General features: G+C 33.2%; 2 protein-coding genes across 2 annotated transcripts; one reads left to right on the forward strand and one right to left on the reverse strand.

Annotated features, from left to right (window-relative positions):
- The first annotated feature begins 3889 nt into the window (after positions 1 to 3889).
- LOC120171059 (secreted RxLR effector protein 161-like) lies at positions 3890 to 4285 on the forward strand. Its single transcript, XM_039178861.1, has one exon. It carries the CDS (start codon positions 3890 to 3892, stop codon positions 4283 to 4285), a length of 396 nt encoding a protein of 131 aa, XP_039034792.1.
- A 5498-nt stretch (positions 4286 to 9783) lies between these two features.
- Positions 9784 to 12829, reverse strand: LOC120171060 (cytochrome P450 85A-like). Its single transcript, XM_039178862.1, has 9 exons — positions 12612 to 12829; positions 12133 to 12488; positions 11935 to 12083; positions 11595 to 11843; positions 11396 to 11482; positions 11223 to 11301; positions 10216 to 10322; positions 10017 to 10141; positions 9784 to 9949 (listed from the first exon to the last, which is right to left on the reverse strand). The coding sequence occupies exons 1-9, from the start codon at positions 12827 to 12829 to the stop codon at positions 9862 to 9864; spliced, it is 1458 nt and encodes a 485-aa protein (XP_039034793.1). The 3' UTR covers positions 9784 to 9861.
- Positions 12830 to 16100: the final 3271 nt, after the last annotated feature.

Genomic DNA, 16100 nt, shown 5'->3' on the forward strand with positions numbered 1-16100 from the left:
ATGTGCATGAAACTTTAGTGTTATTGCATAAAGTATTTAGCAATAAAACCTTATATGATATGTCTATAGATCTAAATAATTTTATTTAATTAGAGAATTAGCCACAACAATTTTAATTAATTAAAATGATTTATTATGGTAATGATCTCATTAAGACTAAAGATATAAAATGTTGCATGATGAATTAGCAACAAATTTGAATAAAAATTAAGATTAATATTTGGCTAAGTGATTTACATAATTTTATTTAGTTAAAGACTAGCCACAACATCTTTAGTTAAAAAAAATTACTAAAGTTAAAAATCACATAAATAAAGCTTAGGTATTAAATCCTATTAAGTAATTTACTAAGATAAAATTATTAGATCCATTGCATAGTTACCCACAAGAATTATGAAAGTGAATATAACAATTTTATCAAAGGGGATAAAAATTAATTCTATCATAAAATTGATCTAATCCAATTAAAAATTTAGCCCACATACAATTTTTATGTCACTATATTCATTGTTTACATAAGTTGTATTAGTAAATTCTAATTTATGTTTGCCTCAAATTTTTTATTAAGCATGAATGTTCATTATTTCTTGCAGTTTTACAACACGTGAATATGTTTGATAATACAGTAGATATCCCTGAATTAATCAATGAGAACTTTAAGATATGGAAGGAAAGTATTTTTCTTCAATTGGGGTGTTTGGATATTGACTATGGCATAAGGAAATCTGAGCCACATATCACTGAAAACAACACTCAAGTTGATCTTGCTCTATATGAAATGTGGGAGTGATCTAATCATCTCAGCATTATGTTCATCAAGAGCAAGGTTCTTGCTGATGTTCGTGGCTCAATTGAGCATTATGAGAATGTACCAGAACTATTAATGGCTATTGAAAAGCAATTCGGAACTTCTAAAAAATCCTTGACTAGCACCCTAATTATGAGGTTCACATCCATAAGGCTCACTACAGTGAAATGTGTACGTGATCACATCAATAAGATATGAGATTTATCATCTCGACTTAGAGCATTGGAGGTTGAAATGTCTGCTCTTTCCTGGTGCATTTTATATTGAACACTCTTGCGCCTCAGTATAGGCAATTTAAGATGTCCTATAATGCACATAAGGATAAATGATCTATCGATGAACTTTTGACCATGTGTAATTAGGAGGAGGCTTGATGGGAGAGAGTCAACTGACAATTACTCAGGGAAAGAAATCAGTCCAAGGCAAGCCAAATGGGAAGGTTAATATTCAACCTCAATTTGACATTAAGAAAGAGTCCAAATGTTTTTTTTTGGTAAAAAGAATGGACGTCTAAAAAATGATTGTGTCAAGTTCAAGGGCTATCTTGAGAAGAAAGGTAAATCAATCTTACTCATTTACTTTGAGTCAAATATGGTTGATGTTAATTATAACGCATGGTGGATTGATTCTAGTTCTACAATCCATGTCTCAAATTCCTTACAGGGATTAAGAAACCTGAAGGAACCAGTTGGAGATGAGCGATACATCTATTCAGGAAATAAGATGCAATCGCATGTGGAAACTATTGGGTCCTGAGAATTAGTGCTTAGTAGTGGCTTTGTTTTAATTTTAGAAAAGGCTTTTTATATTTCAAATTTTTATAGAAATTTAATTTCTATTTCAATACTTGCACCATTGAGTTATTTTTTTTTAATTTTTTTCAAACAATGAATTCAATTTATTTTATAAATCAGAAATTATTGGAAATGTCATTCATAATGTTATGCACATTCAAACTGGTTCTAAATGTTGTGTTATAAATAAATGTTCTTATATTTTATGGCACCGGAGATTAAGACACATCTCTATTGACAGGATAAAGATATTAATAAAAGATGGGGTACTTAGTACCTTAGATTTTTCTGATTTTGACACTTGTATAGACTCCATTAAGGGTAAGAAAACTAACAAGTCAAAGAAAGGGGCCAAGAGGAGTTCAACCATATCGAAAATCATCCATTCTAATATATGTTGTCCTGATATGGATGTAAAAGTTAAAAAATAATTCATCACTTTTATTGATGATTACTTAAGATACATGTATCTCTACATGCTTCATCATAAGGGCGAATCATTAGAAGCCTTTAAGGTTTTCAAACCTGAAATAGAGAAACAATGCAATAAGCAAATTACGATCCTGAGAACTGATAGAGGTGGTGAGTATTATTGTACATATACCGAAGATGGACAAGCATTTGGTCCATTTATGAAGTTTTTGAAAGATCACAATATAGTTTCCCAAAACACCATGCCAGGATCACCTGATCAAAATAGTGTTTCGAAAAGAAGAAACTGAACTTTAATGGATATGGTGCAAAGTATGCTTAGTAACTCTAACCTACCTAAGTATTTATGGGTTAAAGATCTTAAAATGGTTTTGTATATGTTAAATCGAGTTCTAACTAAGGCGGTCCCAAAGAAACCTTTTGAGTTATTTAAAGATTGGTAACCAAGTTTGCGACATATACGCATATGAGGATCCCTATATGAAGTGAGAATTTATTACCCATAAGAAAAAAAACTATATCCAAGGACCATTAGTGGGTATTTCAGTGGATACGTCTAAAGGTCTAAAGGATACAAATTCTATTTTCCATCACATAACACTAGAATTGTGGAATCAAGAAATGTAAAATTTATCGAGTATGACCCAATCAGTGGGAGTGATCTACCTCAGGACTAAGTTCATGTAAATCAATTTTCCACTTCAAGTGAGAGATTGATTATCGTACAAAATACCCCTCAAGTACAACCAGATGTTGAACAACTAATCAATGAAATTCCACAAGCCACTGAAATATTTAAGTAGATAAAATTGTTCAAGAAATTCCAGAAATTATCGAACAACCATTTGAACAACATGATCCATAAGAAAATGTTGATTCAACATTAAGGAGATCTACTAGAGAAAGGAAATCAACAATTTCTAGTGACTACATTGTGTATCTACAAGAGTCTGACTTTAATGTGGAGTTGAAATTGATCCTGAGTCATTTTCACAAGCAATGAGTTGCAATGAATCGAAATTATGGCACAATATTATGGAAGATAGGATGAATTCCATGAAAAGTAACAATGTTTGGGATCTTGTACCATTTCCCGATGGTGTAAAACCATTGAATGTAAATGGATCTTTAAAAAAAAGACTCAATGGGCAACAATGAAAGATATAAAGCAAGACTCGTTGGAAAGAGATTAACTCAATGTGAAGGAATCGATTACACTGGTACTTTTAGTCTAGCATCCAAGAATTATTCCTTACGCATTGTTTTAGCATTAGTAGTTCATTTTGACCTTGAGTTACAACAAATGGATGTGAAAGATGCATTTCTCAATGGTGACCTAGAGGAAGAGGTATACATGAAACAACCTGAATGATTCTCCTCTAGTGATGATGAACCCTTGGTATGAAAGTTGAAAAAAGTCAATATATGAACTAAAACAAGCCTCCCGACAGTGGTATTTAAAATTCTGTGAAGTTATATTTTCATTTGGTTTTGTTAAGAACATCATGGACCATTGGATATAAAAGAAAGCCAGTGGGAGAAAAAATTTGTTTCCTTATCCTATATGTGGATGACATTTTACTTGCAACAAATGATAGGGGTATGCTACATGAGGTGAACCAATTTCTTTCTAAAAATTTTGATATGAAATATATGGGTGATACATCTTATGCCATTGGCATTAAGATTCATAGTGATAGACATCGAGGTATCTTAGGTCTATCTCAAGAAACCTATATCAACAAAATTTTAGAAAGATTTCGAATAAAAGATTGTTCACCTAGTGTTGCTCCTATCGTGAAGGGATATAAGTTCCATTTGAACCAATGCCCGAAGAACGATTTTGAGAGGAAAAATGAAAGATATTACGTATGATTTTGTTGTTGGAAGCTTGATGTATGCTCAAGTTTGTACAAGAACTGACATTGCATTTGTTGTTGGAATGTTGGGAAAATATCAGAACAATCCAGGTATTGACCAAATGAAAGCTACAAAGAAAGTTTTAAGGTACCTGAAATGGACAAATGACTATATGCTTATGTACAAACGATCAGATAGTTTGGAGGTTACTGGCTACTCCAATTCAGACTTTACTGGCTGTGTTGATTCACGTAAATCAACATCAGGATACATATTTATGTTTTCCAGTGGAGCTATATCTTGTGGAAGCGTCAAGAAAACCTTAATTACTACTTCCACTATAGAGGCTGAGTTCGTTTTGTATTTTGAGTCTACCCCACATAGAGTATGACTAAGGAGTTTCATTTATGAGCTTAGACTTGTGGACTCGGTTTCTAGGTCATTACTGATATATCGTGATAATTCTGCTGTTATCTTTATGGCTAAGAATAACAAGAGTATAATTCAAAGTAAACACATTGGTATTAAATATATAGCTATAAGGGAACGTGTTAAAAAAATGGTCATTGAGTGTATTAACACTGAGCATATGTTAGATGATCCTTTAACTAAAGGCATGCCACCATATAAATTTAAGGATCATGTTGTCACTATGTGACTTGTTTCCACTTTATAATTTTTCGTTGTATGAATGATTTTATTGAACTCTATTAAGTTTGTTGTTTCTCATTTTGTTGTGTGCACATTAATTTTAATTTTTCGAGAAATATCACTAAAGTTTGGGCTAAGAATAAACATTGGGTTTATTCATTAAGAAATTTGGCTAAGTATTGAGATATGATACATTGTGATACATAGAAGATATAACTCAATTTTAAGAAGAAATATCGCTATGATTCATGCATTAGTTTTGAATTTAAGTACTCATAGGCTTCACGAACCAAGTAGGAGAATGTGTTAACTGCATGTTGGTTCGTGCATTATGCCAACCGCATGCAATGTGGTAAATGGAAGTTATCCCACTTTTAGTGTCCCACGTTATAGGGTATGGGTTGTTGGTCTTTGTAGTAAAAAGAGAAAGAGATGAAAGACATAATTTTCATTCAAGTAAAAACATGTTTAAATACATCACAAATAACTAATAAGCTGAAACTTCTACCCATGTTTTCATGTACTACCACTAACATAAAACATGGAAACTACTTAGCTAAAAACATCAACTAAACTTGATTAAGTAAAATGCATAACAAACTCCTAAAAACTAGGATAAGTTGCAGCCACTAGGGACATTTCCAATACTCCTCCTTAAATCAGTAGCTGCAAACTCCTAAAGCTTTTCTCAATGATTCAAACCTTCTCATTGGAAGATCCTTAGTAAATATATCAGCCAGCTGGTCTTTTGTGCTGCAGTAGAGCAAAGAAACTTCACCATTCTTCTGGACTTCTCTAAGAAAATAAAGTTTAATGTTGAAGTGTTTGCTCTTTTCATGAAAGATTGGATTATTTGGAGATTGCAATGACAGCTTGGTTATCCACAAACACTTATGTGCTCCTCATTTTCTCCAAGCATAAATAATTCAAAATCTTCCTCAACCATAAGGCTTGATTTACAGCTGATGTAACAGCTATAAACTCCGCTTCAGCAGTGGATTAAGCCACTATATCTTGCTTCTTTGAACTCCAAGAGAACATTCCTGAACCAATCGTGAAACAATATCCTAAAGTGCTTTTCATGTCATCTAAGGATCCTCCCCAATCACTATCAGAGAATCCATGAAAATTGAATTCTTGACCATGTTTGAACATGACACCATAGTCAATAGTTCCTTTGACATATCTCAGTAGTCGTTTAGCAGCAATAAAATTTTCTTCACTACCAATTTGGGAGAATCTGGCGAGGACACTTACAACATGCAAAATGTCAGGTCTTGTTCCTTTTTTGCACCATCTTCTTTGCAAAGTCTCTCTTTTTGATTCATTGGAGTACTTACTGACTTGCAATTCTCCATGTGAAACTTCTTCAAGATCTCTTTAGCATACTTTCTTTGACAAATAAAGACTTCTTGATGATCTTGTCTTACCTCCATCCCAAGAAAATATGCCATGGTTCCCAAGTCTGTCATTTTAAATACTTTCATCATTTCTTCCTTAAAGTTTCGAACCAACACATCATTATTTACAGTCACTAAGATATCATCTACATAAACGGAAATGATTAAAATATCAACATTTGAATGCTTGACATAGAGTGTTGGCTCACTTGGACTTTTTTCGAAACCAAGACTAAGGAGATGCTTATCGATTCTATCGTACCATGCCTGTGGAGCCTGCTTTAAGCCGTACAGGCCTTTTTAAGCAAGTACACCTTATTCTCCTCTCCATCCACCATAAAACCTTCAGGATGCTCAATGTAAATTTCCTCCTGAAAATATCCATTAAGAAAAGCAGATTTCACATCTAGTTGAAATACCTTCCATCCCTTTTGTGCGGCCAATACAATAAGCAATCTGACTATATCAAGTCAAGCAATATGAGAAAAAGTCTCTAAAAAATCTACTCCAACACTTGATCAAATCCTTTCACTACAAGTCTGGCTTTGTGTTTGTTAATAGAACCATATGCATTTAACTTGGTTCTAAACACCCACTTTACTCCGATGACCTTCTTGTGACAAGGCCTAGGAACCAACTCCCATGTTTGATCCCCTTCAATCATACGGAGCTCCTATTGTATTGTTGATATCCATCTTGGATCATCCTTAGCTATATAAAAATATGTCGGTTCTAAAACACCAACATTACACCTTTCATAGATGTCAGAAAGTAATTTAGTTCCCCTAACTAGAGGATCATCAATATTCTCATCCTCAAAGGATTCAGTATTAGGAACTAGATTCACTTCTTCATCTTCCAATTCCACTGTTGATCTTCAACAAAATGAACATCTCGACTTATTAGAATATTACCAGTTTCGGGCTGGTAGACTCTATAAGCCTTTGAAGTTGTGCTATAACCAATAAAAATTCCAGAATTTGCCTTTTTATCCAATTTATTTCGTTTCACACTAGGTACATAAGTGAAAAAAACACAACCAAAAACTTTAAGATTCTGGATAAAAGGTTTATAACCATACCATGCTTGAAATGGAGTTTTCCCTTGCACTGCCTTCGTGGGAAGCCTATTCAACATGAACACAGCTGTATTAGCAGCTTCTGCCCAAAACTTCTTTGGCAACCCTTTCTCATGTAGCATACACCGTAACATCTCCATTACAGTTATGGTCTTCCTCTCACTCACTCCATTTTGTTACGGAGTATACGAAGCAGTGAGTTGGTGTTCAATTCCAGCATCTTCGCAAAACATATTGAACTGTTCTGAGGTGTATTCCTTGCCATTATCAGATCTTATACCTGAATTTTGTAGCCACTTTGGTTCTCAACCCAAGCTTTAAATTTCCAAAAAACTCCTTCCACTTTAGACTTGAATTTCAAGAAATAAATCCATCATATTCTACTAAAATCGTCAATAAAGAGAATATAATATTTACTTCCCTTTAAAGATAATTCAGGTATAGCCCCTCCAATATCCGTATGTATTAGTTGTAGCTTTGTTCTAGCCCTGGTCGTTGCATTCGAAAACGGGAGCCTAGTTTGCTTTCCAAATCTACATGCTTTACAACTTATTAAGTGATCATCCAGAGGAGGAATTCCTCTTGCAATATTCTTTCTCCTCATATACAATAGAGCAGCGTGGTTGAAATTCCCCATCCTCTTGTGCCAAAGCTCAGTTGTAGTAATCGAACTCATCATAGCAGCCTGCTTTGTTTCCATCATATTTAAAGAGAAGCTTTTCCCTTCATATTGACCTTGAACATGTCAGACTCACTTGAATCTTTTATCGAACATATCCTGTCTTCAAACACAACTTTGTAGCCTTTTCAAGCAGCTGACCCACACTTATCATGTTCTGATTAATTTCAGGAACATAAAGAACAACTTGAATTAACTTAGTACCAAGACTACTTTCAATGGCAATAGTACCTTTTCCTTTGATAGTAATGAAATCTCCATTTCCAATTCTGACCTGTGACACAACCGCCTTATTAAGCTCTTTGAAAAGCTCAATATCATGTGTCATATGATTGGTGCAGCCGCTATCAATCAGCCAACTCTCATTTGCAATGCTAGTCACAAAACAAGAGGCAACAAATAGTTGATCCTCCTTTTGCTCGACAACCTGAGCCTCACTTTGGTGATATTTCTCTTTGGACTTGTATATCTTTGCAATGTGTCCCAAGAGTTTGCACTTGTTGCATCTAACATCTGGCCTCCTCCAACATTTGTGAGGTGGGTGACCCTTCTTTCCACAGTGTTGACATGATGAATAGTCTTGCTGTAAGCTTGATCGTCTACACTCTTCTTTCCATTTCTCTTCTTCCCCTTATTATTGTGGTTGATGTGCAACTTTGCAGCAAGAGCTCCTTCAACGGTGCCTTCAAGTCTCATCAGCCTTCTTTGCTCTTGAGCTTGCAAATCATTTAATAATTCTGCCAATGTAATGCTTGACACATTCTTAGAGTTTTCCAATGAAGAAATCGTGGATTCAAATCTTTTTGGAATAGTAACCAAAATCTTTTGAACAATCCTAGAATCAAAAAACTATTTGCCAAGCAATCTTACATGATTTACAATGCTCAGAAGTCTATCAGAGTATTCTTTGATAGTATCTGATTCCTTCATTCTTTGCATTTCATATTCCCTGATCAGATTCAGCTCACGCATCCCTTTGATCTTCTCATTGCCTTCGTACTCCGTCTTGAGAAAATCCCAGATTTCCTTGGCTGATTTCAAGGTCATAATTCTAGTAAAACCTGTAACATAAACAACGTTGAACAAGCAGGACTTAGCCTTTGATTTTCTTTGCCTCTTCTCCTTGTGGTTTTTTATTTGAGCAACCGTTGGATTTGCTGGAAGAGGAGTAATTTCATAATCCTCCTCAACAGCTTCACAAAGGTCGTTTGTTTCCAAATAGAACTTCATTCTAATTGCCCAAACTTTGTAGTTTTCACCTTCAAACATTGGAGGTGCTACAGCTGAAAAAGAAATTTTAGATTGCATTTTGTGAAGTTTGGTTTGATGGTAGTCTCTCAATTCTCACACAGGTCCCTTAAGAAGATTCACTCTGGTACCAATTTGTAGTACAAACAAAAAGAGATGAAAGACATAATTTTCATTCAAGTAAAAACCTGCTTAAATACATCACAAATAACTAATAAGCTGAAACTTCTACCCATGTTTTCATGTACTGCCACTAACATAAAACATGGAAACTACTTAGCTAAAAAACAACAACTAAACTTGATTAAGTAAAATGCATAACAAACTCTTAAAAACTAGGATAAGTTGTAGCCACTAGAGACATTTCCAACAGTTTTAGGTGGTTTTTGATGGGAAACTACACCTATAAATATCCCTGTTGCCAAGGTCTCTAAGCATTAAAAATCAAGTCATTCTAAAGCATTTCCATATTCAGAGATTTGGAAAGCGATATACCATCTAGTGAGGTTTTGAGTGCTTAGAAGATCCTTGGCAGTTCTAACTATTGTGCAGCCAAGTTTGAAGTGCTCGACGATGGTTTGTGGTGGTTCATGGTGGTCGACGGTGGTCCAACGTATTTGAAGGTGGTGCAGTCAAATTTTGGATTTCAATTTAAGGTGTAGACAATGGCAGGAGGTATTTATATCGATCTTTTTCGTTGTGACTATGCTTAATGTATAAAAGCATGTCTAACATTGAAATTCAATAAGTCGTTTATACCCTTAACCACCAAACCCCAACGGGCAAATCATCTCTAACATGTCCGACCAGGCATAACTAATAAATAGCCCCAGTGAAGTGAGGCAAAACTCTACTCCTGCTCAAAACATTTGCTGTCTCTTCTGTACATACATACATACAACTGTTTTTTGTCAGTATGATGAAACCCTAATATGCAGTCCATTTGGTGCTTCAACTCTCGGAAATTTTATCAGTTTTTCTACCCCTACTTCTTCCCACCTGCACTCAAACAAAAATCCCATTAATTTAATCTATTTTTCTTTATTTTTGTATATTGAACACCCACCTGTATCTAGTTACAAAATAATGAAGAAATGTGGAAATCTCTGCAATTCCTAGTTCCTTTCCTGGACACTGCCTGGTCCCTCCACCGAATATCAGGAAATTGCTTTGAGATTCCAAGCTCTTGTCCTGGATATTCCACCGATCATTACAGATTCTTTCATGGAGAAAAATAAACAAGGGAATTATTGATTATTGCTAACCATCCATCTCCAGGGATTGAAGACTAATGGATCAGGATATGTAAAAGGATCATAGTTTCTCTCTCTTGTATATACGTAAATTCTCCACCCTCTAGGAATCACAAATCCTGGAAAAAAAATAACAAAAAAATGAATATTGAAGATCAAGTTGTTTCAATATTATTGAAGTAGAAGGTGAAAAAGGCCCACCAACCTATCTTTCGGCCTATGAAAATCCAATCATTTGCTGAATAAAATGATTTTCTTTTGAAAAAAAAAAGCTTCTTTCCTTTTATAAAAAATCATTGAAAATAAGATCAAGGGGATTTCCTAGCTGGATCGGTAGGCATTCCGGTTAAATCATGATAGAGCTAACCTCCACATAGAGAAGACCATTTCATGTCCACAAAGTGCAAAGTCAGATTCTTGAACCCATAAAGCTTAAATATAAAGGTAGGTGGCATAATAATAAAATAACCTAACGTTTGTAAAAATAAATATTTTAGTTTTTTAGAGCATTTTAATCTTTAAATTTTAATTTTTTGCAAAACATTTAATGTCGAAAGGAAATTTTTAATTGATTAATAATCAACATATGTTGCAAACGTGATATTTTATCATTTTCTTAATTGTTGACGTGACCTGTATCGAATCACTCAAAGTGATGATGTAACATGTACCACATCAACAATTAAGAATATGACAAAATGACATGTTAGCAACATGTGTTAACTATTAGTTTATCGCATTACTCATAATGATGATGTGTTTTGTTTTATGTCAATAATTAAATACATGTGAAAATGTCATTTCAATAAAATGTGATGACTATTAGTTAAATAATGATATCCTTCCAACAATAATTATTTTGATCAAAAACTTGAAATTTTAAGTACTAAAATATTCAAGAAAAAAGGATTTGAGAGAATATAATTATTTATGCAAAAATTGAGGGTAATTTTATCATTATGCTAATGGAATTATATGAATACATGGATCCCACACTTCTAAAATATTCTAATGCTCACCATTTAGTTCCATTTCTTCAGTAGTTTTCCTCAAAACTCCATTAACAATGGTAGCTAATCTTGAAGTCTCAAAAATCACCTGCATACACAGAAGAAGCACAGCAAGTTCGCTTTACAAATTTTAATGATTAGAAATAAATGTTTTGTTTGAAAAAAGAATACAAATATCTTACAGCTCTGGTGAACTTCATTGGCTTAAGATCATTCCATTCAATTGGATCCTCTGCTCTTTTTCTTTCTCTAATTGCCATATGTTCTTTCTGAAACATTTCAATAACAAGTCAAAAAACCCAGAAAGGCTCCGAACAAAGATATGAAGAAATAGTTCAAAGTTGAAGAAAAAGATGATATCACTTTCTCTTTGTTACTTACTCTCAGCTCTTCAAGAACTCTTGGATGATCGTGGAGATACTTGACGGCCATCATCGATGTAGTCGAAACAGTTTCGTAACCGGAATACAAAATCGTGATTATTTGATCAATGATCTCGGCATCACTAAGTTCGTGTCTATGACTAGTATCTTTTGTCATCAAGTACCCAAGCATGTCCTTGTGGGTTTCTTCGGAATCTCTTCTCTCTTCAATCAGCTGTTCTAGTATTCTTAGAATTATTTTCCTTGCCTGCAAATCATGGTGAAACATATCAATCTAGTTAGACTATAAACTCCAATGAGGGACTACATATAAGAGTTGAAAGGCTTGTCGATTTCACCTCAAGTCCACGTCGATAATTTGTACCGGGAAGATCGATAGGAAGCGATAAGGTCCCCAACACCAATTTAAAGAACTCAGGCATGAATTCTTGAGCTACTGAAGTGGATTCAGGAGTGGCAATTTTCTTAAGTGATGAAAAAATGCCATCTACAACAAAATATCAGATTAGAAACAGAGGAACTATGAGCAACAAGACCTGAAATTTGTATGAATTTGAATATGATGCAAACCTCTTTGGTCTTTTCTTGGATGTCAATGACTTTGTTGTCCCAATCAGTGAGGAAAGTTGTCATGAATTCATCTGTTTTAGGCAAGAGTTGTTCTCTGATCATGGTGGGGTTAATGAGGGCAAGTAAGGCTCCTCTCATCAGCTTATGCGTGGAGCCATGGACGGCTGCAATGTTGCATTTCCCCAAGATATCAAGCATGGACTGTGGGTAACCAGGAACAAGGCCTTTGGCTTCATTCATTAGTATATATCTATTGAGCTCTGGATCCATGGAAACGGCCGTAGGACACCCCAGTATATGGGATTTGAAGAAACTGCCATACCTGTTTGTAAAAGATAAGCAAAGAACACAAAATCAGAACATCAACTAGCTTTGGCAGCCATTGCAGAAAGGAATAAGTTAAAGAGTAACGACCTTGATCTTTGGTTTTTCATAAAGTTGGGACCTTGCTTGAGAAAGTCGGTAGTTTCGCCAAAGATTGGCCAACCCATGGTGCCAGGAGGCAACCCTTTCTTGCTGTATCTCAACTCGTTCCATCTCAACAAAGCAGTGCAGATGGAGACGACCAAAACAAAGAACCACCACAAAATCACCATGAAAAGAGCAATTGTTTTCTTCCGAGAAGCTCTTCTGCAAATGGGTTATGGGGTACTTCTTCCTCATTAAGTCTAAATAGGAAAAAGGGTGCACGCATATAAAAGACATAGGCCGAACCATGCAGCTCCATTAGGAAGGGGCCCTACCCCTAAGCATTTTTAAACATTTTTTAAATCTTCCCTCTAAGCAGCTAACCCTCTGGACTAAACCGTGAAGAGGGCAAGGGTAGGAAAATGTGTGAAGAGGGAAAGAAACACATGCATAGCACCCCATTGGACCTAAAAGTACATATGTATGTATGTATGTATAAAGCTCAGTTCCAAAGCCCCAGTGCTTAACATGTCTGTCAACAACATCTGTTCATGGATATACAATAAAACCTGCTAAAAGACACCCTCTTGGTTACCATGTGAATAAGTGAAGAGAGGGGGTTTGGTTCCATTCTAAGTTCTAGTTTCAAGCCTTGACTGCCGGTGTGTAATTCCTGGAAAACTATATACTATTTGGAATTTGGACTCTTTTCTTCTATGTTTCATATTGATTTTCAAAGTAAAATTATATATTAAGGGACTAGACTAACATATAAAATTTTAAGAGCAGACGAACCAATAAAATTTCAAAAGAATAAAATTAGATTTTCAATAAAAAAATATTCAACAACCGTACCCGATTCTTGTCGTGTTAGTTGTTTTAATATTATTCACGACTAGATGAATTCAACGGAGGAGTTGAATTCTTTCGCTATCTTTTTATTAATACTGTGCGCACTGTACTTTTTGGACTTTTCTTTCATAAGGATCTTCAAATAGAGGTACCTTAACATGATTTTCATTCAAATTTCGGACAAGTATTTCATCCATACATTGTTTTAGAATTGAAGTAGAGTTAGTGGGGCAACATTTTTTCCCTGAAATTCAGGTTTAGTATATTAATTGAACACCGATTTTGGTAATTTTTAAACTTTGATATCCAATTCTCTTAAACCACTTTGGCACATGAAGTTGAAATATATATGAAATTGATATATGATATTAATGCATTTCAGCAACTCATCAAAGTTGATATATAATAATGAATGTGGCTTCTATATTTGATATTAATCCGTTTCGTACCTCATACTCTAAAATGATTGATGAAATATCATGTCAGAAATACATCGATTTAAGAAATATTTTTAAATTTAAGTATTAAATTGAAAAAAATGTAAAATACGGAAGTTTATTGTTATAGTATTAAACTTAAAATTCATAGTAAAATAAGTTAGGGGAGTCATCCTTATCTATGCAGTACCTGATCTATATTAGTTGATCAATAGATCAATTAATTCAAAAAATATGATAAATCATAATTCCTTTCTCAAATTCACAGTGGTCAAATAAACAAACAAACAAAAATATGATAAAACTGAATTTGTCTAGTTTTAAAACTATTAAAAACTTAAAAAGCGATTATATTTTAGAAATACGTAAGGGGTCGAAACTTAGTTTATTTACTTTCAACATACTAAAGTTCATTTAGAAAATAATTAAACTAAAAAAATAAGATTAGAACTCTATCACTCTAAAAAGATTTAAATAATTTAGATTTTATATACAATTATTTGATTATCAAATATTAATATTTACAATTTGTTTCTATATTTTTATTATATATTTTAAAAAATTGGGGATCAATCCAACCCTCAAAGTGCTATGCCATTATGAGAAAAGGTTTAAATGTAGAAAAATATTTGATTTTTAAATCTAATTATTAATAATTTTAAATATATTTTTAAGAAGTGTTTAAAGTATTTTCCATTTACAAAGATTATTAAACTTGGTACGACAAAAGAGCATTACATATCTTAGTAGTTGGACATCTCTTAGCATGTCAAATAAAATTTAGGGTAAAGCATATAGATGATTTCATGGTTATAAGATATTATCTTGATGAGTCTCCTGACTATTAAAAGTTATAAGATGAGCTCTTAAATTGTTTTACTAAGTCTCTCAACTATTAAAAGTTAAAAAATTGTCACTAACTTTTCATTATGTTTCAAACTCATTCTTTTTAGTTAAAAATATAAACGATAGTTTAAGCTGGACGTTAATATGCTGATTGAGATATGATAGCCTTTTAAGGTTATGAGATTAAATTTTATCATATCTCAACCAGCATGTTAACGTCCAACTCAGAGTGTCGTTAATTTTTTTAATGAAAAAGGACTAGTTTGAAACATTAAACAATTGGGTGACTATTTTATAGCTTTTAATAGTCGAGAGGCTCAACAAAACAACTCTCAATAGTTAGGGGATCATTTTATAATTTTTAATAATCGAAAGACTCAACAAAATAATATTCTATAGTTAAAAGACCATTTGTGCACTTTACCCTAAAATTTAAAGCAGTTTAATTATTAAAATAAAATCGGAAACAAAGCATTTGTCTTGAAGTTAAATTGGAGTACAAGAAAATCCCGAAATTCATTTTCAAGAATTTAAGTCATTTCTTAGGTAAGTTTGATTAGTTTTACTATTACTATGAACTGACCTTACTAATTATTATTTATCATTCAAACAATCTTTTCATTACCTTCAGTAAACATCTGTGGCTATTAGTGGTCAATTTTGATAATATTTTCGAAGTATAATATTGTTGGAAGAAAAATAAACTTGATATATAAAAATGTCTGTATTTTTATACATTATTAACAAATTAGATATTAAATTTCAATTATAAAATTAAATTTATTTTTAATAATATATCATTATTTGATTTATATAATCAAAGAAATTTTTTTAAAAAATAAAATATATTTAATTAATTAATCGAATATTAATGATTAATTTAGGAAAAAAATAAAGCGTGTATATTTTGGAGGTATGCATTTAGACGACTTACTTAGCTACACTAATCACATCAAATTCTCTAAAGAAAGATTGTGGGATTGGAATTTTGCTAATACAAAACCTTTCAATGTATACATTTTTGTTTGCATGGAAGATCTTAATGCCCCCCCCCCCGAATTGATTGGAAATTGGAATATGAATAGGTATGGGACAACAAATCCGACCATTGCCCTGGATATGCTAAATTTGCCGAAATTTAAGGGAAAATATGTTCTTATATTTTGATAAAGTTTCATTATTAGGGCATTTGATAGCAACTTTAATCCTTGAGTTAGGGGAAAATGTCTGCATTCAAAATATTCATATAATTTTGATAAAAAAATGGATTTTGGTTTTGTTGTTAAACTACATTTTTAGTCATTCAACTATTCATGTAGTTTTGCTTTGGTCACCTAATTATTTTTTTAAAAAACATATCTAATGTTACATTTTCGTTTCATTTTTGTCAC

The sequence above is a fragment of the Hibiscus syriacus genome, unplaced genomic scaffold (genome assembly GCF_006381635.1).
Source record: "Hibiscus syriacus cultivar Baekdansim isolate YM2019G1 unplaced genomic scaffold, ASM638163v2 tig00111810_pilon, whole genome shotgun sequence".
Classification (NCBI taxonomy): Eukaryota; Viridiplantae; Streptophyta; class Magnoliopsida; order Malvales; family Malvaceae; genus Hibiscus; species Hibiscus syriacus.